Genomic DNA, 26,460 nt, shown 5'->3' on the forward strand with positions numbered 1-26,460 from the left:
ATATGACAAGTCCTGCACTCCCTAACCTCCATGCCAATGTCTGCTTTAAAAAGCAGAACCGAGACGCACAGAGGAGATTTTTCATGGGATCTGACCATTGTAATAAACACAGATCTTGTTTCGCTGCCAAGTTCACACTCTGAAGGCCTGCGGCTGCATTTCCCCATCCCTCCCTCCACCACCAACGCTGTCCACCACGTCTTATTCTTGCCTACAAAGAAGATGGCAGAAGCCACGGAACACTTCCCATGTCGCTTCCAGGTGAGCAGGCACATCAAATGCTAGGATGGATGATGGTGAGCTTGCGTTTAACCAGCGGTCTGTGTAAGAGAGGAAATAACTTCTCCCCCACAAGAAGAAAAGAGCCTGAATGAAATGAACAGTGCAACGTGAGTTCGTGAAGTGCATCCTCCTGCCAGCAAGTTAAATGGCTATAAGAAGTTGTGCTTCCACTTCACTCCATCAGCCCCAATTTCCTGGGACCTCAAACACCAACTCCTCTCCAAATATGGCTAAATGCTGGCAAATACTTGCAGACACCATTTCTGCAAATGAAACCCAAAGACAATTATGTACAAAGTTAGTTTACAGAATGCCTATCCCCTTAAGTGTTTTTGACTCAAAATTGGAATAAATATTATTCTTCAATTTACCCCCTAATCATCATGGAAAACTTAGGACTCTTGGAGGGGGTAACATAGATTTCTACAGATATTGCTCAAATATTTGGTTTCCTATATCAGAGTATCTTCAATGCTATTGTGCCAATTTTCAAATGGAATCTATGAGGAGTGACACTTTAACTGCAAAAATATATGTATCGTATGTACTTTAGTATTCAGATGATGACTCAACTTCCCCACCAAGTCAATTTTTTAAGTCCTTGGGCTCCGAGGAACTTTACGGAGGAACTTGCATGTTTCTCAAGTTCATTTTGAAATGCAAGAAAGTCCTTGTACCTCACTTGCAGAAATACACACCCCTTACTTAGTCTGTCCTCCCGCTCGAGGGTGTTCTCCCCCTTGGGCTGGGGACACTAGAAGCCAAGCATGGAGTTCTGGGATTCTACGGGAGGACAGCTCAGGAAATCCCTGAATCAGTCACCTGAGTTACAAACATATAGACAGCTGAAATGGGTGCTAAACTAGGGGTCACAAATTCAACTTTTCCTCCTGCGCTACCCAGGTGTCCGCTGGACAGTGACAGACAGGAAGTGTGGGCACAGTTGAGGTTCCCAGACGAGGTTCTTCCAACATTTCCTTTCCCCAGTAGGTGGTTCACATCAGGACCTGTTCTCGAGTCTCTGGCAGTCGAAGAGCAATCAGGCCACCCCCAACGAGAGAAGTGGCCGCCAGAAGGATGGGGACCACTTTGGTGATCCCAACAAAAGAAGCGAAGATGGTGTTTCCCAGGATGGCACCAAATTTGCATAATCCATTGAGGATGCCAAATGCTGTTGCCCTGTAAAAGAAGGAGAAAGTTAACCATTCTGGAGGATACAAACTAGACCTCCTTAGATGTATGGGACTGGGTTCTTCTCTTTCCCTGGTGGAGGAAGTAGAGAGCAGTCTGGATGGGAGGGGAGTTTGGGGGAGAATGGATACATGTACAAATACCGCTGAGTCCCTTCTCTGTTCACCTGAAACTACATTGTTTTCTAACCAGCACATTGTTTTCTACCTCAACACAAAATAAAAAGATTTAAAAAAAAAAAATAAAAACCCTGTCGGAGTGGATCCCTCAAGCAAATAAGAAGAAGAAGAAGAAGAAGAAGTATAGTGAAGGTGTGAGAGGGAATTTTTTTCCCTAAATATCAAAGTAACACATTCTTATTTTAGTCTAATTTGGAAATACAGAATAACATAAAGATGCAAGAATTTGTAACTTCACCACTGAAAGGAATCACCATTAATAACATTTTGGAGTATTTCCTTGTTCACAGGTTTCCCAGGTGGCGCTAGAGGTAAAGAACACACCTGTCAATGCAGAAGACATAAGAGATGCAGGTTTGATCTCTGGATCAGGACCATCCCCTGGAGAAGGGCACAGAAACCCACTCCAGTGTCCTTGCCTGGAGAATCCCATGGACAGAGGAGCCTGGCAATCCACAGTCCATGGTCACAAAGAGTCAAACATGACTGAAGCAACTTAGTACGCACACCTGAGTACTGTGACATGAAGCAGAAAGTGTAAGTGCTCCCCATTAATAACTCCTCTACCTTCTTGTGACGAAGACAGTTCTGCCTAAATAGCAGGTCTCAGACTCCCGTGCTTCTGAGCTTAGCCATGTGACTAAGCTCAAGCCAATGGGATATAAGCACAAGTGGCAGTTCCTGAGAAACTTCTTCAAGAGATGTCAAGAGTGGTCCTTTCCTACTACATAGCACAGGGAACTCTGCTCCATATCATGTGGCAATCTCGATGGGAAGGGTGTTTGGGGAGAATGGATATATGAATGGCTGAATCCCCTTGCTATTCACTTGAAGCTATCACAGCATTGTTAATTGGCTATGTGCTGTGTGCTTAGTCACTCAGTCATGTCCAACTCTTTGCAACCTCATGGTCTGTAGCCTGCTAGGCTCCTCTGTCCATGGGATTCTCCAGGCAAGAATACTAGAGTGGGTTTCCATGCCCTCCTCCAGGGGATCTTTCCAACCCAGGGATCAAACCCAGGTCTCCCACATTGCAGGCAGTCTCTTTACTGACTGAGCCTCCAGGGAAGCCCAAGAATAGTGGAGTAGGTATTCTCCAATATAAAATAAAAAGGTTTGCTTTGTTTTGTTTTAAAGAGTCCTTTTTCCTTGCATCCTGCTTCCTGGAATGTAGATGGTCTCATTGTGGACCATGACTGAGGTCACAAAAGAGGAAGAACAGATAAAAAGAGCTTGCAGTTCCTACCTTCCTATGTCTGCAGTTATTAACATTTGGAGTCTCTCACTCATGGCAGAATCTAATCCCAATTGGTATTAACCACACTTCCCAGTGATAACTACTGTTAACCATCAATCGTCTTCTGACTCCATTTATGTACAGAGACAATATTCTAAGCACGTTTGGAACTTTCCAGGCAAGAATACTGGACTGGGTTGCTGTTGCCTTCTCCAGGGGATCTTCCCGACCCAGGGAGCAAACCCTCAACTCATGTGTCTCCTGAATTGGTTGTTGTCGTCCTTCAGTCACTCAATCATGTCTGACTCTTTGCAACTTCATGAACTGCAGCACGCCAGGCTTCCCTGTCCTTCACTACCTCCTGGAGCTTACTCAAATTCATGTCCATTGATGATGCCATCCAACCATCTCATCCTCTCTTGTCCCCTCTCCTAGTGCCTTCAATCTTTCCCAGCATCAGGGTCTTTACCAATGAGTTGGCTCTCTACATCAGGTGGCCAAAGTATTGAAGCTTCAGTTTCAGCATCAGTCCTTCCAATGAATATTCAGGGTTAATTTCCTTTAGGATCAACTAGTTTGATCCCCTTGCTGTTCAAAAGACTCTCAAGAGTCTTCTCCAGCACCACAGTTCAAAAACATCAGTTGACGCTTCCGTGCTCCGCCTTCATTATGGTCCAATTCTCACATCCATACATGACTACTGGAAAACCATAGCTTTGACTATACAGACCTTTGTCAGCAAAGTAATGTCTCTGATTTTCATTATACTGTCTATGTTTGTCATAACTTTCCTTCCAAGCCACTGAGCCATCTTAGAAGCCCATATTCTGAGCACTAGTCCTCCCCAAATTAAGTAAAACTGTCTCTATTTCATACCACAAGTTTATGAAGAATATATATTTTTGTACTTTAAATGTTTTAAAATTTTTCTATAACTATATCACACTTTATCCATTTTTGCCAACCCCAACTCCAGTCTTTTTGTTTTCAGAATTTTTTGGATATTTTCATATGTGTATTTCTCCAAATAAACTTTACAGTCATTTTTTTTTTCAAGTTTCCCAGGGTGGGAAAAAAAATCTCATGGAGTTGTGAATGGATGCTTCAAAAGCTAAAGAATACTTAACATTTTTGTAAGATTAAATCTTCTTAGAATTCAGTAAGATACATCTTGACACATATTTAAGTCTTATTTTATATCTTTCATGGGACTTCCCTGTTGGTTCAGACTGTAAATCATCTGCCTACAATGCAGGAGACCCGGGTTCGATCCCTGGGTTGGGAAGATCCCCTGGAGAAGAAATGGCAACCCACTCCAGTATGCTTGCCTGGAAAATCCCATGGATGGAGGAGCCTGATAGGCTACAGTCCATGGGGTTGCATAGAGTTGGACACAACTGAGCGACTTCACTTCACTTCACTTTATATCTCTCAGTAAAGTTTTATGATTTCTTCACATAAGTTTTTCAGTTTTCTCATCAAATTGATTCTGAAATATTTTATGATTTCTTCCATTATTAAATGAATTTCATTTTTTTAAATATTTGATCTTTTTTAAGATCTATAAATTCTTATGTTAGTTTTATTATTGACCACCTCACCAAATTATTTTATTGTTTCTATTAGTCTCTTTGTTTAATTCCCTTAGGTTCCCTGGATTTAAAATCACATATCTTTGAAATAAAGATAACTTTCAACCGCTTATTTTTTGTAATAGAAGTTCTTTGATTAACAGGACAGGTTTCGAACACAGTATTTTGTGCTTTTCCCTGGCTACCTGTAATCCAATACCTCTGTCATCAATCTTGGGAATATCATTATTTCTGCAGAATTGCATTTACTAGCCTTCCACACCTTCCCTTGTGGTTCAGCTGGTAAAGAATCTGCCTGCAATGTGGGAAACCTGGGTTCTATCCCTGGGTTGGGAAGATGCCCTGGAGAAGGAAATGGCAACCCACTCCAGTACTCTAGCCTGGAGAATTCCATGGACAGAGGAGCAGGACAGGCTTCAGTCCATGGAATCACAAAGACTTGGACACGACTGTGCAACTAACTTTCACTTTTTTCCACACCACTTCACATTCATTTCTGGCCCAAGAGCCACTCACCTGCTGTCCTGAAAAATCCCCCCTTCACATACTATGAATCCATTTAAAATACTGAGAAAGTAACATGGAACAATCTCCAAAATATATGCCTATGAGAATAAAACATGGCATAGAATGGCATAACATAGCATGTTCTCATCTTGGTTTAAAAGGGGGGATGGTAACATACACATAAAACACACAAACACATATACATATAAACACATACACATATGCATTCCTTTTTATGCAAAGAGTATTTCTAACAAATACATGAGAAACTGGCAGTAGCTGCTGATTCTGAGAGGGGAACTTAGCAGCTTATGGTAGAAGAAAATTGAACTTTTCATTGTAAATCATTTTTTTTCACTGTCTGATGTTACACTGTCCGTGTAACTTTTTTATTAAATAAAGAAAAAATCCACAGAAGAAAAAAGTTCCCCCTCCATGAGAAGAAATTACCTGCTAAGCGATGGGCCTTGACCCTATGCCTTTAAACCAGACCTCTTCCTAGAGGTCTGGTTTAAAAGGCGCTTACTCCTTGGCAGGAAAGTCGTGACCAACCTAGACAGCATATTAAAAAGCAGAGACATTACTTTGTCAACAAAGGTCCGTCTAGTCAAGACTATGGTTTTCCCAGTAGTCATGTATGGATGTGAGAGTTGGACGGTGAAGAAAGCTGACTGCCGAAGAATTGATGCTTTTGAACTGTGGTGTTGGAGAATACTCTTGAGAGTCCCTTGGACTGCAAGGAGATCCAACCAGGCCATCCTAAAGGAGATCAGTCCTGGATGTTCATTGGAAGGACTGATGCTGAAGCTGAAACTCCAATACTTTGGCCACCTGATGTGAAGAGCTGACTCATTTGAAAAGACCCTGATGCTGGGAAAAATTGAGGGCAGGAGGAGAAGGGGACGACAGAGGATGAGATGGCTGGATGGCATCACCGACTCAATGGACATGAGTTTGGGTAAACTCCGGGAGTTGGTGATGGACAGGGAGGCCTGGTGTGCTGCGTTCATGGGTTCACAAAGAGTTGGACATGACTGAGTGACTGAACTGAACTGAACTTCCTAAAGAGTGTGCATGAAAGGAAATAAACCCTGGGCATTCCTGCCACATTCTCTGTAAATGCCCTAACCATCCTGTCTCATGCCACCTTTATTCTGTCCACCCTTTGTCTGTCTAGCTCTTCCCCTTTCTCCTTCATTTCCCACTGGCATGCCTGTTCTCACCTCCGTTTGGGTGGCACATACATAGGTTTGACCCTAGCTCCTCTCTCCTGGACAAGCTTTCCCCTTGTCCTTTGCATCTTGCCATCCAACCCACTCTATCAAGCCTTAGCCTTCCCAAACCCAGGCCTGTGCCAGTCTCCAGGTAAGACAAACTCAACACCCTAAGAGACATTTGGTCCATCAAGCCCCAATAAGACCAAGATGGCCCCCGTGGAGGATCTTGGGGCAGGCTGACTCCTGGCCAAAAGAGCCCAAGCAAGTCCCATAGGGAAGCGCAGAGAGGAGCTGACCTCTGGTTGGTGGGATACAGCTCCACTGTGATCACATCCAGCGCGTTCCAGGCAGCAATGCTGGTCCCGCAGAATAGGCACTGCCAGCCGATCATTGCAGACTCACTGTTGCCGAAAAACAGGAAGAAGCAGCAGACGGCCGAGATGAGCATGGAGCCACCTGCCCAGGGAGATCAGAGCAGAAAGAAATATGAAACCCATGTCAGACAACACCTGTAAAAGCAGGTTCGTCTCTACACAAAGAGAGCACAGCTTGGACCCCCACATGGCACCCCAGCCATGGAATTAGAGCCTTCTGCATGGGTCACCAGAATGAGCCCCCAAGAAGGATTTCGAAATTCTCCCTCCCTGGCACTGTCCAGCCCAGAGTAATTGAAGACAAGGCAGAGAGGGTGGATATTAGTTAGGAAACTATTATATGCCAGACTCATCAGTGTCAGAAGATTCCATTCTTGGAACTTCCCCGATGGCTCAGTGGTAACAAATCCACCTGCCAATGCAGGAGGCACGGATTCAATCCCTGATCCCAGGAAGCTCCCACAGGCCACAGGGCAACTGAGCCCCTGTGCCAGAGCCCCCAGGAGCCACAAATACTGAAGCCTGTCGCCCTCAAGCCCGTGCTCCGCAACAAGAGAGGAGCTCCCCCTCGCCACAACTACAGGCAAGCTGGCGCAGCAACGAAGACCCAGTGCAGCCAAAAATAAATGAATACTTGAGAACTTTTATTTTTTATTTTTTAAACCCAGGACTCCCACATTGCAGGCAGATTCTTTACCAACTGAGCCACCAGTGTAAGTGAAAGTCGCTCAGTCTTGTCCCACTCTTTGTAACCCTATGGACTGTCCATGGAATTCTCCAGGCCAGAATACTGGAGTGGGTAGCCTTTGCCTTCTCCAAGGGATTTTCCCAACCCAGCCACCAGGGAAGCCCTTTACTTTTTAATTGAAGGATAATCACTTTACAATTTATTGACAGTTTCTGTCATACATCAACATGAATCAGTCACAGGCATACATATGTCCTCTCCCTCATAAACCTCCCCCCGACTTCTCTCCCCAGCCCACTCCTCCAGGTTGTCACAGAGCATAGGCAATACTTTTTTTTTAAAAGACTCCATTCTTATGGAGCTCAAGTTCCATTGAGAACACAGCTGGACACGAACTACAGAACACTTGATCAAGAGCCCTGCTGCTCATTCCTATGTATGCCATCTGCATCCCGGATATCTAAGCTACCCTCCTCAGCCCTGCTCTGTGCCCCAGCAAGCTAACCCCTGTGGACGGCATGCCTGGGGCTGGCTCCCTTGTCAGTTGCAAAGAAAAAGGGCTCAGGGTATTTCATGCCAGTTCCCAGCCTGCTTTATAAGCCCTTTTTGGGGCAAATGCTACATCCCTCCAGGACTATAGGTTTCTCCCAGATGCCTCCTCCTCCTTGGTTCTAGCTCTCCCTGGGTTCAGCTACTGCTGTTTTCTCCGTCTGTCCCTGGAGATAGAGCCTGCTGCCCACTGTCACTAGTATCTGAGAGTCTCATCAACCTCATCTATTCCCATAACCCTGCCCACACGTGTAAATGCTGCTCCACCGTACAGTCTTCACCAGAACTATCTTGGGTGAATTCCTTTCCTCACCAGGACTCTGGGTGATACTGTTAATGATAAGAGATCCCCTTGAAAGAAGGCTGTGTCGCATCCTACCCAAATTCAATACATCCAGCCCAGAAGAGCTCGGGAAGTCTTGAGTGGGTACCGAGCAGAGATCAAGAGTATGTCTGGAAATGTGGTGGGAACAGTTGGCAGAAAGGAAGGAAGGAAGCAGGTCCCAACCAACCAGCTGGGAAACAGAGAGGAGTCCCCACCAGGGATCAGGAGCCTGGAGGGGTCCTCAGGTTGCCAAGGAGCCAAAAGGCTGTTCTGGCCTCCCCCGCAAGTGCCTCCCTGGGTTGGGGCGGGGGGGGGGGGGGCGCCTCTATCTGGAGCCTCGCCATCAGACCCAGAGCCGCAGAGATTCATGCCAAACCCTGCTGATGAGCTGGGGGATGGTAACTGTCCACCTGCGTTCTGCTGATTCTGGGGAGGGATAGGGTTGTGACTAGGTAGCATGCTAACGTCTTTCCAACAGTGAGGAGAGAACTAGAATGGGAGGAGACTACTATCTACTGAACCACAAGCGCCCTGAGAACTGTATCATCAACATGTATGCATCAAAGTGGCCAGCCATGGGCTTTGGTGTACAATGTTTATTGAAAACAAAATATTATCATCAAAGAAATCAAGTGATAGGGAACCATTGCTGTTGTTCAGTTGCTAAGTCATATCTGACTCTTTGAGACCCCCCGCCCCACCCCATCGCTGGATTGTAGCCCGTCAGGCTCTTCTGTCCTCCACTATCTCCTGGAGCTTGCTCAAACTCATGTCCATTGAGTCGGCGATGCCATCCAACCATCTTATCCTCTGTCCCCCTCTTCTCCTCCTGCCCTCAATCTTTCCCAGCATCAGGGTCTTTTCCATGAGCTGGCTCTTCACATCAGGTGGCCAAAGTACTGAAGTTTCAGCTTCAGCAACAGTCCTTCCAATGAATATTCAGGGCTAATTTCCCTTAGGATTGGTTACGTTGAGTCAATATAGAGCCACTATAGATCCCTCTGGTTCCCACATCTTCCACTCCCATCATTAGTGCTTATTCCCCTTGTGATGGAGAGGCCTGAGGTCAACCCCAGCTGCCCCTGTGTGACCTTGAGTGAGACACTTAACCGCCCTGAGCTGTCTCACTTTCCCCATCACAGGTGAAGGTTAAATATATTAATATTTACAAAATGCCTGGAACAAAATCTGACCTCTAATAAGCACTTCCTAAGTGTTAGTTGAATGAAATTTCTAGTTTATGTCTGTCTCTCCAATAGATCATTTGTTCCTTAAGCACAAGGATGCTGTCTGTCTCAATTAGCATCGTATTCCCATTGCTGACCACACAAGCTGGTGGACAACTGTCCTGGACAAATTAATGTTTATTAAATTGAATAAATGAGGACTAACAGGCTCATCAGGAAAAATTTCTTCTCTGCTGTTAACAAGGCACAATTCTGGCCAGAAGAGGGCACAGTGGCAGAGTAAGCAGGATAATTGATGCTCCAGCAGACTCGACTGGGGGGTTGTCTGAGGGTCATGGGAAAGGCAATTTCAAAACAGGTCACTCACATCACATTGAGACATTGAGCACCTAGTAGTTACTGGGCCCTGAGAATATAGCTGTTGATACACTGTATGCCAGGCCTTTTTCTAAAGCTACAAAAAGGATACTGTATGAGCTTTTAACAATCTTGCTCAGAAATGAAACAGACATTAGTAAAAGATCAAAATATAAAGACAAAGGTCCATATAGTCAAAGGTATGGCTTTTGCTATAGACATGTATGGATGTGAGAGTTGGACCATAAGGAAGGCTGAGCGCCAAAGAATTGAAGCTTTTGAACTGCAGTGCTGGAGAAGACTCTGGAGAGTCCCTTGGACAGCAAGAGGATCAAACCAGTCAATCCTAAAGAAAATCAGTCCGGAATACTCATTGGAAGGACTCGAAGCTGAAGCTCCAATACTTTGGCCACCTGATGCAAAGAACTGACATACTGGAAAAGACCCCAACACTGGGAAAGATTGAACGAGGGAGGAGAAGGGGGCAACAGAGGATGAGATGGTTGGATGGCATCACTGACTCAGTGGACGAGTTTGAGCAAATTTCAGGAGATAATAAAGGACAGGGAAGCCTGAAATGCTGCAATCCACGGGAATGCAGGGATCACAAAGAGTTGGACATGACTGAGTGACTGAACAACACATGAAGAATGATGAACAGTAAATATTAGTTGCAGATATCCAGTTTGGGGAGTATGACAAGTTAGCATTGGAGAAATCTATTTTCACCTGGGATACACTCATGATGACAAGCAGAGACTCGGTGGTGAAGGTAAGGATGTGTGCTCTCTCCCCGCCCCGCCCGCTCCGGGTGCTCAGCCCTCCCTGCGCCCTTGGTTGAGGGGTGCGGTCCATTCTTGCTCACAGGGGCACGCCCCCCACACTCTTCATCCACCCTCATCTCCCAATAATTCTTTCAGCTACTCCAGGAGCTGACACAGAATTCACTATTCAAGCCTAGGACTTAAAAGGCCTGTGATAGGAATTCACTTCCTGGGGACTGCCCTGGCGGTGCAGTGGCTAAGAATCTGCCTGCCAACGCAGGGGGACACGGGGTCGGTCCTTGGTGCAGGAAGATCCCACATGCCTCAGGGCAACTAAACGTTTGCATCACAGCTGTGGAGCCTTCAGGCCCTAGAGACCACGCTCTGCAACAAGGGAAGCCACTGCAATGAGAAGCTCATGCACACAGCTAGGGAGTAGCCCCTGCTCGCCAAAACTAGAGCAAGCCCACATGCAGCAACAAAACCCAGCATAGCCAAATATAAAATTAAAAAGAAATAAATTTTTAAATTAAGAAAAATATTACTTACCTGAAGTTATTATATACAAGAATGGATAAACAAGGTCTTACTGTATAGGACAGGGAACTACATTCAATACGTTATGGTAGAGCTTCCTTGGTGACTCAGTGGTAAAGAATCTGCTTGTCGATGCAGGAGACTCAGAATCGATCCTTGGTCTAGAAACATCCCCAAAACCATGGCACAACTGAGCCCCTGTGCCACAACTATTGAGCCTGTGCTCTAGACTCCGGGAGATGCAACTCCTGAGCCCACGTGCCACGACTACCGAAGCCCATGCACCCTAGAGCCCGTGCTCTGCAACAAGAGAAGCCACCACAATGAGGAGCCTGCGCACCGCAACTGGAGAGTAGACCCCCGGCACCATTGCTTTGCGGGCAGCAACAAAGACCCAGTGCAACCAAAAATAAAGAAAGAAATCATTAAAAAAGAAAAGAAATTCACTTTATTGTATGAAGATTGCTCTTCTCTTCTCCAAAATTGTGGGGGTTTTTCCCATAAAAATAGACTTGTCAGAGCTACTCCAAGTGATTTAGTTCAAGTGCCAAGTAAAAATATATGGCTTCAGTCACCTGTTTTTCTTCTCTATATTGTTATTAGACAGACCAACAGAGACTGCTTGGAACACACTATTTGTCTAGCTGATTACATACTAATAGTTTGAAAATTAAAAAAAAAAAGGGGGGGCCAGTGGCAGAAGTGTCACACACTCTCATTGGAGCAAACAGAGGTATTATTTTAACCATCGTGGGAGAGAATCTCAGAGCCATCAAGGAAGCCGTGCGGACTTACAAAGCCAGTGCTGGCCGAGACGGCCAGCTGACTCCCGCCCGCCAGTCTCTGACACCACGCCACCCCTGCAGGACCTTCTGCTGAAAAACTCGGTGCCTCCAACTCATCCAGGAAAGAGGTCATCTTCGCTGGTTCGCTCCGTCCCACATCGTGACTAAGCCGTGACTCAGTGGCAGACCCCGAGCTCGGCACAGACATCACAGAAGTTAATCAGCCACCGTCTTCCCTCATCAGGTTTCAGGTCCAACCAGAACACTGTCACTGAAGAGGATGCAGCTCAACCTGCTACGCCTGAGACATGACCATCCTTTCGACGAGATTAAAAAGCAGAAACCACAGCCATGTCTTGGGCTCACCATTCTAAGTATTCATGCAACTACTTATTGACAAAGAGACTCTGCGATTTATGTTGTGTCCTTTGAGCCTTGCTGCTGAAATCTTGGAATTAATTTTTCCCGACAACTACATCCCTGGGGCCGAACTCGAGGCATGTGTATCAGCATACTGTCTGCTCCCCCTCCCCTGGCCTTGACTCATATTCTTTCTTTAATAATTTTATTAATTTATTTTTGGCTGAGCCATCCATGCTGCATGGGCTTTTCTCTAGTTGCGATAGCGAGGGCTACTCTTCACTGCAGTGTGAGGGCTTTTCATTGCGGAGGCTTCTCTTGTTTCAGAGCACAGGCTCTAGATGCACAGGCTTCAGTAGTTGCAGCCCCCAGGCTCAGACCACAAGCGCAACAGTTGTGGTGCATGGATTTAGCTGCCTCAGGGCACGTGGCATCTTCCTGGACCATGGATCAAACCCGCGTCTCCTGCATCAGCAGGCGGATTCTTTACCGCTGAGCCACAGGGGAAGCCCCTTGACCATACTCCTCTGTGTACATTTTCCCTGTGCTGTGTCCAACTCTTTCGTGACCCCGTGGACTATAGTCCACCAGGCTCCTCTGTTCATGGAATTCTCCAGGCAAGAATCCTGGAGTGGGCTGCCATTTCCTCCTCCTACTCCTGACCCAAGGATTGAACTCGTATCATTTGCATATCTTGCACTGGCAGGTTGACTCCTTTACCACTAGTGCCGCCTGGGAAGTCCCACGTTTACCCCAGCTCTGCTTGTATATATATTTTGTTTCCTGTTCACCATGTCTGGCTTGTGTATTGATAATAAACTGCTCCAAATCTGGCAGAATGAAGCAAGGCAGACATGAGAACCTGCACTAGGAGCACTAGGAGATGCTTTGGGAACACTGTGTTTGATTCTCACAAACCCCTGCCAGCCCATCATAAGTCTACTTATCTATAAGATGAGGCCCAGAAAAGTAAAGGAAGATGTCCAAAGTCAAATAGCCTTTAGGGGATAGGATTCCAACACGAACCTGTCCAACTCCAAAGCCCAGAATGTTATTACTATTAAATAATAAAAAGTAACAAGATCCATTTATGATCATCGAATGAAATTGATCCTCATTTAAGAGCATTTTAGTGTATTTTTCCACCAAGAGGAATACAAAGTGGGTACAGCGGACGTATTTAACATCCTACTGAAGTGCTAATAGAATACGTAACTGTGACAGAATTGCTGAATCAGGAAATGAAGGCTTGTGCCTGACCGGGACTAGGGATCTCAGAGATCTCCAAGGTTCCCTGGGGTTTTGCAGACTTGGTTCTATACCAGCAGAATTCATCTTACCTACATGGTTTCCTGTGTGAGTTTTCTTGAAAAAGAAAAAGGAAAATCCTGCTGCTTTTCCTCCACTTTAAGCCTCCGCCCTAGCCCACTAGAACACAGGCGTGACATCCCTGACAACTCACCAATCATCTTGAGCCTTCCAACTCTGTCCATGAGCAGGGCAGAAATGATGTTCCCCGGCAAGACAGACAGACTGCCAAGGAAGCTGACGAGGTAAGTCAGGAAGTCGTTGTCCTGCTCTAAGTCCATGTGGCAGCCCTCCTTCTGCTCCAGAAAGGTGACGTTGATAAAATGACAGTTGATGAACTTATGTTGATAGAGGTCTGCGGAGAGACGGAAACATATGGTTCATGTGAAACAGGGGGGAAGATTTGGGGCAGAGGCAGAGATTGGAGTTATGCCCCTTCCTTGGGCAGACAGCACCACCCCTGGAAATCAGACAAAGTCAAGGTAACACGTGGCGATGACAAACCTAGACAGCATATTTAAAAGCAGAGACATCACTTTGCGGACGAAGGTCTGTATAGTCAAAGCTATGGTTTTTCCAGTAGTCATGTTTGGATGTGAGAGTTGGACCATAAAGAAGGCTGAGAGCTGAAGAACTGATGTTTCCAAATTGTGGTGCTGGAGAAGACTCTTGAGAGTCCCTTGGACAGCAAGGAAATAAAACCAGTTGATCCTAAAGGAAATCAATCCTAAATATTCATCGGAAGGACTGACGCTGAAGCTGAAGCTCCAATAATTTGACCATCTGATGTGGAGAGCCAACTCACTGGAAAAGATCCTGATCCTGGCAAAGACTGAAGGCAGGAGGAGAAGGGGGCAACAGAGGAGGAGATGGTTGGATGGCATCACCAACTCAATGGACATGAATTTGAGCAAACTCTGGGAGATAGTGAAGTACAGGGAAGCCTGGCGTGCTACAGTTCATGGGATCGCAGAGTTGGACATGACTTAGCAACTGAACAACAACAATAATAACATGGGGCAAGGTACTGATGTAGCAAGAAATCTTTAAAAATGTAACAACTTGTTTAAGTTTCTCTAAGCAAGGGGAAATGAAATGAACATTCATTGAGGGACATGTGTAAGTAGAACATCTTTCAAGTCAGTTAGCAGCCTTGTTTGTATCAACAATATGACATTGAGGGCCACCCTGCCTGGGGTACTCCTTCAAGGATTCCCAGCTTATAAGAGGCAAATGACCAGATAGTTGGGTCCAGATTGAGCCCGTCACTCCAAAGCCCTTGCAGAAACCTGAGCATGCTTCAAAAACATGCTGGCTCAGTGGTCGTGGGGGTTAGGCAGGAAATAGATGACTTGGTAGAGTATAGTGGATTTTTAGGGCAGTAAAAATACTCTGCATGATGTTACAATGATGCATATTATCCATGTGTCCTAGCCCACTGAATGGACAACACTGAGAATAAAGACCTTTCTCTCCGCCTATTGCTCTGGAAGTCTGTTCCTATCTCTAACTAAACTTTGAGACTTAGAAGCTTCAGCAGAAAAGTGTGAGGAAAGAGGGAAAATGTGGAGTGTGGAAGTTTAAATTCTGATTTACTCTTTTGTGGCAGGTGCTTCATAAATAAATGCACTAATATGTATGTGAAATCTAGAAAAATGCTACAGATGAACCTATTCACAGGGCGGGAACAGAGACACAGATGCAGCGAATGGACGTGTGGACCGGGGGTGGGGGGAAGGGGAGGGGGAGACAAACTGGGAGGGTAGCACTGACATATACACACCGCCATGTGTGAACCAGGAGGGGTGGGAAGCCCTGTGTAGCTCAGGACGCTCAGCTCAGGGCTCTGCGAGGACCTAGAGGGTGGGGTGGTGGGGGGGAGGCTCAGGAGAGAAGGGATGCATGTATACACAGAGCTGATTCATGTGGTTATTCAGCAGAAACCACCACAGCACTGCAAAGCAATTATCCTCCAATTAAAAATTTTTAAAGTTAAAAAACAAAAGCCTTACCACGCAAAAATTAAAAAAAAAAAAAAAAAAAGAATAAACAACGTGAATTCCGGACTTCGGGTGATGATGTATAGGTTCATACATTAAAACAAAGGAACCACTCTGATGGGAATGTTAATAATGGCGGAGGCTATGGTGTGTGAATAGGCAGCATATGGAAACTCCTGTATCTTTCTTCTAATTTTGTTGTAAACCCAAAACTTTTCTTAAAAAAAAAAAGTTTTAAAAAATAATAATAAGCATTTGCTTTGGAACCAGTTTCATGCTTGCTGGTACCTCCTAACATCAGCTGTTCTGGAAGAAAGATCACTATATAGGCGCTCAGCAAACCTGGGTTTGGGAACTGGCTCCGTGGCTGACCCTCTTTAACCTCCCTGAGCTTCTGCCTGTAAAGTTAGAGGAAACACCTAATGATATCCACTGCTTCCCAGCTCTGACACTTCATGACTACAAATGTTTGCAAAATCCCAATCTCCCCAAGTGGCACAGTGGTAAAGAATCCACCAGCCAATACAGGAGATGCAGGAGACCTGGGTTCGACCCCTGAGTCACGAAGATCCCCTGGAGGAGGGTATGTATTCCTGTCTGGGAAATCCCATGGACAAGAGGAGCCTGGCTGACTACCGTTCATGGGGTCCAAAGAGTCGGACCCAACTGAGCTCTCACTCACCTACCACATTAAGAGGGTGCATATCTATGGCATATTAAGTTTAAAAAAGCAAGTGTCACAACAATATGAGCTATATAATCAATTTACTTTTAAACAAACGTGTGTTACCTATGCGAATAAACATAAAAAGTCTGCAAGGACACTGTTACACAGTAACTCCCTCTGGAAAAAGAGGAAACACTATCAGAGATCAGGTGCCAGATGGAAATGAAGTTTTATTTCAACTCTGTGTCCTTCCTAATGTTTGAATTTTTGCAATAACCATAAATAAGTTTTATAACTTTTTTAAATGTTAGGAAGAGTAGTAAGGACAGGCCCTACTAAATGAATTGATATGCTGTCCATGTCTACATACACATGCATAAGTGTGAACACACAGACTTGATTGCACCTGTGTATATATAATGTGTGCGGGTATATAGTGAATATATGTTCATGAACTGTGTGTAGTGTGTATGAACATCTGTGTCATACTGTGGTGTGTGAGAACATATAAGTATATATAATACGTGTGTGCATGCTAAGTTGCTTCAGTCTCCAACTCTTTGCAACCCTATGGACTATAGCCCTCCAGGTTCCTCTGTCCAAAGGGATTCTCCAGGAAAGAATACTGGAGTGGGTTGCCACACCCTCCTCCAGGGATCTTCCTGACCCAGGGATTGAACCTGTGGCTCTTATGTCTCCTGCATTGGCAGGAGGGCTTTTTACCACTAGCACCACCTGGGAAGCCCATATATATATATATATATATATATATATATATATATATATATATATATAAAAGTTCATACATACGAAGTATACAGACACACATAAAGTTACTTGGGCTTAAGTGTTACTAAATTCTTTGAATATATATATTCATAGAATTATATACATATATATATAACCTTAATGAAACAGCAGGCTTTATCTTGGAAACTCCTAAAATATTTTACATAAATAAAATGTACTTGCTGACATTGAAAAAAAGAAAAAGAGAGCAAGCAAAGAGGCATCACTGAAACTTGAAAGAAGAAAATAAAAGATAGGCCAAAGACGAAATGTACAAAACTCACCAATATTTTTTAAGTTCGGGCTAAAAATAAATTAGGAAGATAAGTTCCATAATGGACTATTTAAAGACCAAGGGATATTTAGAGACGAGACATTGAATTGTTTGAGATTGGCATCATGAAGGGAAAAAGATGTTCTTGCATTAAACTGTGCCATGGTGCCAACGCCAGGGAGGAAGCATTGATTCGGACACAATGCAAGTATTTCAGAGGAAGCATCGCAGACTTCACAGTTTAACAATTAAGGGATGAAGCCAAGCTTCTCCCACTTGTTATCTGTGGCCTTGATGTAAGTTGCTTAAGCCTCGGTTTCCTCAGTTGTAAGATGCGGATGTTGGTACATTTCTTACTTGAGACAGTATCAGTGAAGCCCCTGGTAAAGCTCAGTTAGTTTCCTTGTAACCCAGCTCCACTTGGTATTAATTCATCATGAGAGCAGTAAAAATAATGAGGAGTGAGAGAGAGGTGAAATTTTGTGGTTTTTTTTTTAATCATGGAAATCTGAAATGGTGTAATTTTAACTTATTCTTATCTTATTTCATGCATGAAGCTTGAAAAGATGCAGTCTTTCTTTTTCATGTATTATCATGAGAATTTTATAAGTTTCAAATTATGCTAGGTCTTCAAGAATGCACTCCAGGCATAAAATGTAACCCTCTTGGAATGCTTTTCTTTTTTTAATCTGGGTCATAATTTGTTCCTACCAAAGACCCTGAGCATATAGCATCAGTCTTGTTGAGATCAGAACACTTGCCCAGTGCTTCTATTTCTATTTTACACGTGATCAAACTGAGATACAGACAAAGTAAATGATTTGGCACGGCAACTTCTTTGTGCCCTGTCTGGGGCAAGAACCCAAGACTCAGCACACACGTCAGCGAATACTTTACTGCTCATAAAGCTTATAGCTGGGCAGCTGGACGATTTCTAAACAGCAAGTCCACCCTGTTCATGCTCTTACCTGTATTATAAAAGATGGTCGATTCAATGGTGCAGTTTTTGAAATAGGTATCAGTCGATGTAACATCCTCAAAATAGCACTCGTCAAATAACGTGTCCTCAAAGAGTACATGTTTAAAGTACATCTTTGTGAACCTGTGGGGAAAAAATTAGCACCCAAATGATTCATCCAGGAAAAAAGAAAAAAAAAAAAAAAGAGAGACTTGAGACTCAAACAGAAAACAGAAAGGCAGAAGAAGGAGAAGTGCAAACAAAAAGTTCTAACACATTATTTTCAACCCAAACTAGTTCCCCTTTCTTCCCTGTGTGTTTATAAACAGAGGGGGCCCTCAGGTCCTCGGGACCTGACATTTAGTCCAGGTACACACGGGATTCTAGGCATCAATCTATGATTCCCAAATGCAGACTCATGGACCTTCTGCATCAGAATCAGGGAAAGATGAAACAGGGTGACATGAAAATATTCATAACATCTCAGTTTAGGAGCTTTAAATACAGGAATATCCCTTAGCTGGTCTTGGAAGGTTTGAAGGCAATAGATGTGTGAGGGCCTCAGAATTTTTGTTTTTAAAATTGAACCAACAAAAATGTGGGGGAATATAGGCACTGTCATCCACACTGTTGAACATACTTGGTGCAGGCTCTTTGAAGACCAGCTTTGCAAAATTTAAAATGTACTATCCCTTTGACCTAGGAATACCACCTCAAAAAATTTATCGTACACATACTTGCTCATGCATTCAAAGAGATACATTCACTGATTTCACTGCAACATTGCTGATAGCAGCAATGCCTTACTAGAAAGTCAGATGGATAGATAGATAGACGATAGATAATAGATAGGGGACAGGTAAATGATAGGAGAGACAGATAATAGATGATAGAAAGGTAGATACGTAATAGAGAGAATGGATAGACAGATAGGTACCACACATAGCCATCTACCTAATTACTATAATGGCTATAGGTGCTCTGTTGCTCAACTGCGTCCAACTCTTTGCAACCCCATGGACTGTAACCCCCAGGTGGCAGAGTGGTAAAGAAACCACCTGCCAATGCAGGAGATGCACGAGACCCAGGTTCAATCCCTAGGTCAGGAAGATCCTCTGGAGAAGGAAACGGGATCCCATTCCGGTATTCTTGCCTGGGAAATCCCATGGACAGAGGAGCCTGATGGGTTACAGTCTACGGGGTCGGAAAGAGTCAGACATGACTGAGCAGCTGAGCACCTACAGCCATTATGATAATCAGGCAGATCTGTATGCCTTCATCTGGAACCATGTTTATATTGCTAACTGAAAAAAAGAAACGCAGTGACATTTATAGCGTGTGACTTTCCTTCATGTGGGAAAGGATAAGGCACATACCCCTTCGCGTGCGCAGCACACACCTGCAGTGACACGGACACACACAGAAGTGTGTGGCCCGGGGCAGGGGCACTGGGGGCTGAAAGTGAACGTGTCAGTCACTCAGCCGTATCCAGCTCTTTGTGACCCCACGGGCTGTAGCCCACCAGGCCCAGACAATTTTTTCTTTATACCAAGTGTATATATTACTTTTTCACTTCAAACCGAAACAGCCAATAAGAGGTAAAAGTGCTGGATGACTATGAGGCACAGCCCACATCTGGAGCTGTTGCACGTCTTCAGCTCCGACATAAACTTAAAAGGAAAGAGCAGCAGGACATTTAAAAACATATACTCACATACATGGACATCAGCCTCTACTGGTTATATTTCCCAAGCTCGGTTAAAGTATTAAGTGAGAAACCTTTGTCTGTGACTTCATTTGTGAGGAATTTCAACCCCATTCATTCATCTATCTATTCATTCATTGACTCAGTCTCAAGCAAAAGTTCTACCGAGCGTGGCATTAGGTGCTATGTGTACAGACAGAAAAGACACGGTCCCTGCCCTCAAGTCTAATGGGAAAAAGAAACCAAGCCAACAGACAGATACAGTTCAGTGGGGATCCAGGGACAGAGGTAGCACAGGGCACTGAGGATCGCTGCTGCTCTTCAGGGCCGCCAGATCAGTCACTCCACGAGCGCATACGATGGCCACTGCCCCTTACTCTTCATTCTCAGCTACGTTCTGCTGCGAACCCTAACCTAGAACCACATCTTATTAGCTTCGACAAGAAGACCTCTCACCCAATAGGAAGGCATGGGCCAGTGCTTCTCAAGGAGAAGTCCCCAGAACACTTGCATCAGCATAAAATAGGGTCAGAAAAACTGCGAGAGTAGCATTGGCATATATACACTACCCTGTGGGGGCTCAGATGGTAAAGAATCCGCCTGTCAAGGCAGGAGACCCAGGATCGATCCCTGGGTCAGGAAGATCCCCTGGAGAAGGGAATGGCAACCCACTCCAGTATTCTTGCCTGGAGAATCCCATGGACAGAGGAGCCTGGCGGGCTACAGACCATGGGGTCGCAAAGAGTAGGCACGACTGAGCAACTAACGCTTTCACTTTTCATGTGTAAAGCAGGTGGCTAGCAGGAAGCTGCCGTAAAGCCAGGAGCTCAGCTGATGCTCTGTGATGACGCTGAGGGGTGGGATGCGGGGGGCGGGAGGGAGGCTCAAGCGGCAGGGGTTTATGTATACATAAGGCTACACAGCAGAAACCACACAACATTTAAAGCAATTATACTCCAATTTTTAAAAATGAAAATAAACTGACGTAACTTGGGTACAAAAAAAAAAAAAAAGAATAAAATGGGAGGTTATTATGAAAGATAGTTCTCGTCATTCCAACCTGCACCTCTTTTACTATAATCACCAGAGGAAGATGCCAGATTATTACACTTCAGGAAATGTGAGAGTCCCTAATTGAGAAAGCCAAATTGTTTTCAACAGTTTCTCCTAGGGTTAAATTTAAATCGGCCTCCAAAAGCTACCGCTGGACTCTTCCTATTTCTATGGAAAACCTGATCACTAAGCCTTTTGTTACAGGAAGATGGCTCTGATGTCAAAGTTAATGTAATTTGTATTCTGACTGTATTTACTCAGGAAAGCTATTCCTGGAGGCTGTCTCAGGTCTTTGCCCTTCTTAATATATCCTTCTCTTTAATACAGTAATGGGGTGGTGATGTGGCCTCTGGTGATATTTTAATGTTCTGCCAAAGGTGGGTGAGAAAGAAGGGCCGTAAATCATAGCAGGTCTGACACTGGCAGACCATAAAATGTATCTCCAAGTGAGTTATAAAAAGCCAAAGTTATAAAGGGAGAGATAAAAGGAGAACACGCCAAGGTATATTTTATGAGTCTTTTATATAAATCATCTCCTCTGATCTCTAATTTATATACTGAACTGGTCCAAGATGCTTCACTCAGGAGGTCTCAAAGGCTGAAAGGAAAGTTGACAGAAGTATCTCATGAAACCCTTCCTTTAAGGAAACAGAAGCCATGGGTGATCCAGAGGCTGTGATGGAATTATTATTTCAAACCCTTTATTTCAGTTACCCTCAAGCACAGTGTTTCATCTGCCAGGTGATCTAAACTACACCAAAAGTCACATCTACGCAGTCACCATGATTTAGACTTGAATGGGATCATGCTCAAGAAACTCAAAACTAAAGAGGGAAACAAGAAAACTGATCATTAAAATCTGGGGTGATAACAATTAAGATCAGACATACGTAGGACTTCCCTGGTGGGACAGTGAATGAGAGCCCGCCGGCCAACACGGGACACGGGTTCAATCCCTGGTCCGGGAAGATCCCACCTGCCACGGAGCAACCGAGCCCTCAGGCTACTACTGAGCCCGTGGGCCTGCAGGCTGTGCGCCACACAAGCGAGGCCGCCGCGGTCAGAAGTCCACGCACACACTGAAGCGTAGCCCCCACTCAACGGAACTAGAGAAAGCGATGAAGACTCAGCACAACCAGATATAAATTGTTTTTAAAAAAGATTAGAGATAAGCTACAAGATCACTGCAAACGGGCACTTATGATACAATCGGGTACAGCATGATATTGGCTTTTCCTTAAGGATAAATAAAAGCTATCCAAGCCAAGATGCAGAGCAAGTGAATTCCAGGCAAAGGGAATAGCATCTGCTAAGGCACAGAGGCAGGATATATAATACGTACCCTTTTAACTGACTTTTTGTTAAGTGTAAAATTCTCTTTCATGTCATTTATATCACCTTTCAGAGAGAAAATAAACAAAGGGTCTATTTTCCCAAAGCTCACACACACAGACCGTCCTACAACAAGCCTTCCACATACAGTGAAATAAAAGAGAAACTTCTTCAGGAAAGAACTGAAACTCCAGTTTCTCACACATTATCTCATATCAAGTCCTAATCTGAGATGAAGCAAAGCTGGAATGAGAAAACTATTCACTTCAGGGGACTTCCTTGGCAGGCTAAGACTTTGCCTTCCAAGGCAGGGGGTGTGGGTTCGATCCCTGGTCGGGGAGCTAACATCTCATGTGCCTCACGCCCAAAAAACCAAAACATAAAACAGAAGCAATATTGTAACAAATTAATAAAGATGGTCCACATTCAAAAAAATCTTTAAGGAAAAAAAGAAAATCACTTCAGAAAATACATTCTTGGGCTCATTTTACTTAAAGAATGAAGGAAACAGAGGGTCTTTTGTTTGTAACTTCTATGCAACTTCTTAAATTCTCTGTATAACTCTATATAACTCCTTAAATTCTCCACACATGGGCATCAGGCTTTTACTTCACCTCTGACACCACCTTCCAAAAAATGAAAAATGGAGTTCAACTTTTAGGACTGTCATCAAAAGATTTCAGGCTAGTCTCTTCTCCTCTGCAGGCTTGCAGATTTTAAAAAATCTTTAAAATAACATTATTGAGGAGATGACTTTTTCCAGCTCTAGTATATGGTTGTATAAATGAGAGGTATCTTTACTGTAAGTAACCTGGGAAAGAGAGGAGTAGTGTTAGGAGATGGCCATCAAATGGTCGAAATACTATTTCACGGAGGAGCAGATGTATATGATGGGAAATACTGGTCTGTGTCTACCAGACTCTCTAAGGACACGTCCTTGTGCCTCAGGGAATTTGCCAGTAAATCCAACGTACTCTCTCCATCTTCTCTTGCACTTACCGCCACCTAAGTGCTGAAGTCACCATATTGCATCCTGTCTCTCTTTACACAGATCCTAGAACACTTTTAAAAAGAGGGCATAACTGAAAAGGAGCAGAATGCTATGGTCCTTGCCTCCCATGTCCTCAGCGTGCCTTTTGTCTGTGGAAAAACTTTAGACAAAGAATATGAGAAGTGAATTCAATCAGAGAAGTGAAAACGTGCAGAAACAAAGGAAAATAGTCAAAGGAGACCAAATAATCATAGTTTAGCCATTAAGCATAGCCAGGGCCCTTAGCTCCTTCTCAAGGACTCTTCACAATATTCTGAGCCATGTCCCGTGAGCTGTCTTATAGACACTGAAACCCCACTGGGTGGAGAGGTTGACTACACGGTGACCAGACTGTGGCCGTGATGTGAGCTGTCACGATTCTCAGAAGCAGCCTCCAAGAAATGGAAACAAACCCACCCTGGAACTGAAGATGAACTGCACTTAAAACAACCAAGATGATGCTGGTCAGACCACTGCTGCCAATTTCAAGGTGACTGTCAGCTGACTGTACTGTTTCTGCATGTAGCCCCCTCCGTTGGTCTGTAAAAGCTCTTGCCCTCTGATTGTCAGCGGGGGGAGCTTGGCCTTTGGACAGATGTCCACCTCCTCCCCTTACCCCAGCACTGAGTTGCTGGCATCCAAAGGAAAGCAAACTTTCCTTTCCGCCGACCTGGCCTCTGTATTGGCTTTTGAACAGTGAGCAGCCAGACCCCACTTTCAGTTACATAACCTTGATGTGTGTATGTCTGTTAGCCGCTCAGACGTGTCCCACTCTTTGCCACCCTATGGATTGTAGCCCACCAGGCTCATCTGTCCATGGAATTCTCCAGACAAGAATACTGGAGTGGGTAGCCATTCCCTACTCCAGGGGATCTTCCAGACCCAGGGATCAAACCCACATCTCTTTCATCTCCTGTACTGGCAGGCAGATTCTTTACAATCGGTGCCAATTGGATTTTAGCAAATGCATCCATCGCTGTGATACCATGCAGACTATTTTCACTGTGCTCTGCTTATTTATCCATACTTCCCTCTCCCCTAACCTTTGGCAACCACCGATTTGCATAGTTTTGCCTTTTTCGGAATGACATATAGTTGAAATCATAAGGATGCAGCCTTTTTAGAGAGGCTTCTTTCACTTAGGAACATGCATTTAGATTTCTCAATGTCTTTTCATGACTTGACCCCTTACTTCTTTGGCACTAAATAATATTCCAGGGCCAGTATGTACCACAGTTGATTTATCCATTCACCTACTCAAGGACATCTTGGATCATTGCCAGATAGTAGGGTAGTTCTGACAGATGGTATATGGGACATCTCTGTGGCCCCCTCTCAATTTCACTGTGAACCTAAACAGCTCTGAAAATAGTCTTAACAAAATAATAAGTTGAAACCCAATCTGAAATATTGGCACAATTTTTTGTACAAAATAAAAGTAAAGGACATGTGTGTTGCCACCACATTTTGACAGTTATGAATAAAATGGCTATAAACATCTAAACAACACAAAAAAGAATATTGTAAATCAAATTTGTTGATGTATTACCATTTAAAAAAAATCACATGGAATGATTAAGATATATCCCAAGAATTAAGTACAGTTGAATATCCGGAAAAATATTACTTTAATCTATCATATTAATAGGTCCAAGGAGAAAGCTAAATGATTGTCATAATAGATGCAGGAAAACGTGTGACAGATTCAATATGCTTTCATGATAAGAACTCTCAGCATACTTAAAAGAGAATTTCCTTAACTTTATAAAGAAGACCAATCAAAAACATATAGCAAGTATCATACTTGAAAGTAAGACACCCAAATTACTCCCACCAAAGTCAGGATACCCATAGCTCTGACATTATAATCAACACAATACTGTACATCAACTACACCTCAATTAAAAATATTTAAAATAAAAGAAGTAAATGGCCTAAAAATAACAAAAAACCCTAATTGCAAAATTTATAGTATGAGAATTATATAGTCACATCTATAACAAAGTGTGATTTACCTAAAATTTAAAGCACTCAAAAGAAGGCTGTATAGTGTCTGCAGATACATAAATATACGGGAAAGTATAAAAACACACATGCATGTAAAACACCAAATCTATGACCGTGGTGATCATTACTCCTTGGGAGGAAGAAAAACAACATCAAAAAGAGCAACTGAGTGAGTGATGTTTAATTTATATTAAAATCTGAAGTCAGTGTGAAAGTCGCTCAGTCGTGTCTAACTCTTTGTGACCCCATGAACTATATAGTACATGGAATTCTCCAGACCAGAATACAGGAGTAGGTAGCCTTTCCCTTCTCCAGGGGATCTTCCCCACCCAGGGATCGAACCCAGGTCTCCCGCGCTGCAGGTGGACTCTTTACCAGCTGAGCCACAACGGAAGTGTAGCATAGTTTATGATTTTACAAAGCTAGGTGCTCTGAATAGGGTTGTTGTGTTATTCTCTATTCTTTGTATATTTGATATATTTCAAGATGTAATAAAAAGAAAAGAAAGGAGACAAAACAATTGCTATTGGCAGATGACAGGGCTATTAAAACTAATAAAAGAGCTCAGATCAAACATCCCCAGATCAACAGGATTTCTGTTGATCTGCAATAATAATCTGGGTAAAGGTCTGACGGAAGAACAGCAACCCCATTTTTAGCAGCTAATTAGTTGTAAAATGGGCTTCCCACGTGCTTCAGTGCGTAAGAATCTACCTGCAGTGTAGGAGACGCAGGTTTGATTCCTGGATAGGGAAGATCCCCTGGAGTAGGACATGGCAACCCACTCCAGTATCTTTGCCTGGGGAATCCCATGGACAGAGAAGCCTGGAGGGCTACAGTCCGTGGGGTCACAAAAAGTCGGACACGACTGAAGCAATGGACTACACATGCAGGCACAGCTGTAAAACATTCAGGAAGAAGCTCTACAGAACTACGCAGAACCTAGATTAAATTACTAAACTATGCTGAGGTATTCTAGTATTGGGCTTCCCTGGTGGCTCTGTGGCAAAGAAGACATGGGTTCGATCCTTGGGTCAGGAAGATACCTTGGAGAAGGAAATGGCAACACACCCCAGTATTCTTGTGTGGGAAATGCCATGGACAGAGGAGCCTGGCAGGCTACAGTCCATGGGGTCGCAAAAGACTCAGACACAACTTAGCAACTAAACAACAACAACAATTTCAGCAACCCTGAAGCATGATGGA

The 26,460-nt window shown here is 44.0% G+C and overlaps 1 protein-coding gene across 3 annotated transcripts in view; it reads right to left on the reverse strand.

Annotated features, from left to right (window-relative positions):
- Positions 1-364: 364 nt before the first annotated feature.
- SV2B (synaptic vesicle glycoprotein 2B) overlaps positions 365-26,460 on the reverse strand; it is a 92,799-nt gene continuing 66,703 nt past the window's right edge. For 2 of the 3 annotated variants that reach the window (XM_065906455.1, XM_065906452.1), the window contains 4 exons: positions 18,138-18,271; positions 13,594-13,794; positions 6,502-6,661; positions 365-1,461 (listed from right to left, as the gene is read on the reverse strand). In XM_065906455.1, the coding sequence (XP_065762527.1) occupies positions 1,278-1,461; positions 6,502-6,661; positions 13,594-13,794; positions 18,138-18,271 (679 nt within the window). In that variant the 3' untranslated portion in view covers positions 365-1,277. The remainder of the gene's footprint in view (positions 1,462-6,501; positions 6,662-13,593; positions 13,795-18,137; positions 18,272-26,460) is intronic. The other variant, XM_065906453.1, reaches the window with a different exon arrangement.

This window comes from Muntiacus reevesi, chromosome 15 (assembly GCF_963930625.1).
Source record: "Muntiacus reevesi chromosome 15, mMunRee1.1, whole genome shotgun sequence".
Lineage (NCBI taxonomy): Eukaryota > Metazoa > Chordata > Mammalia > Artiodactyla > Cervidae > Muntiacus > Muntiacus reevesi.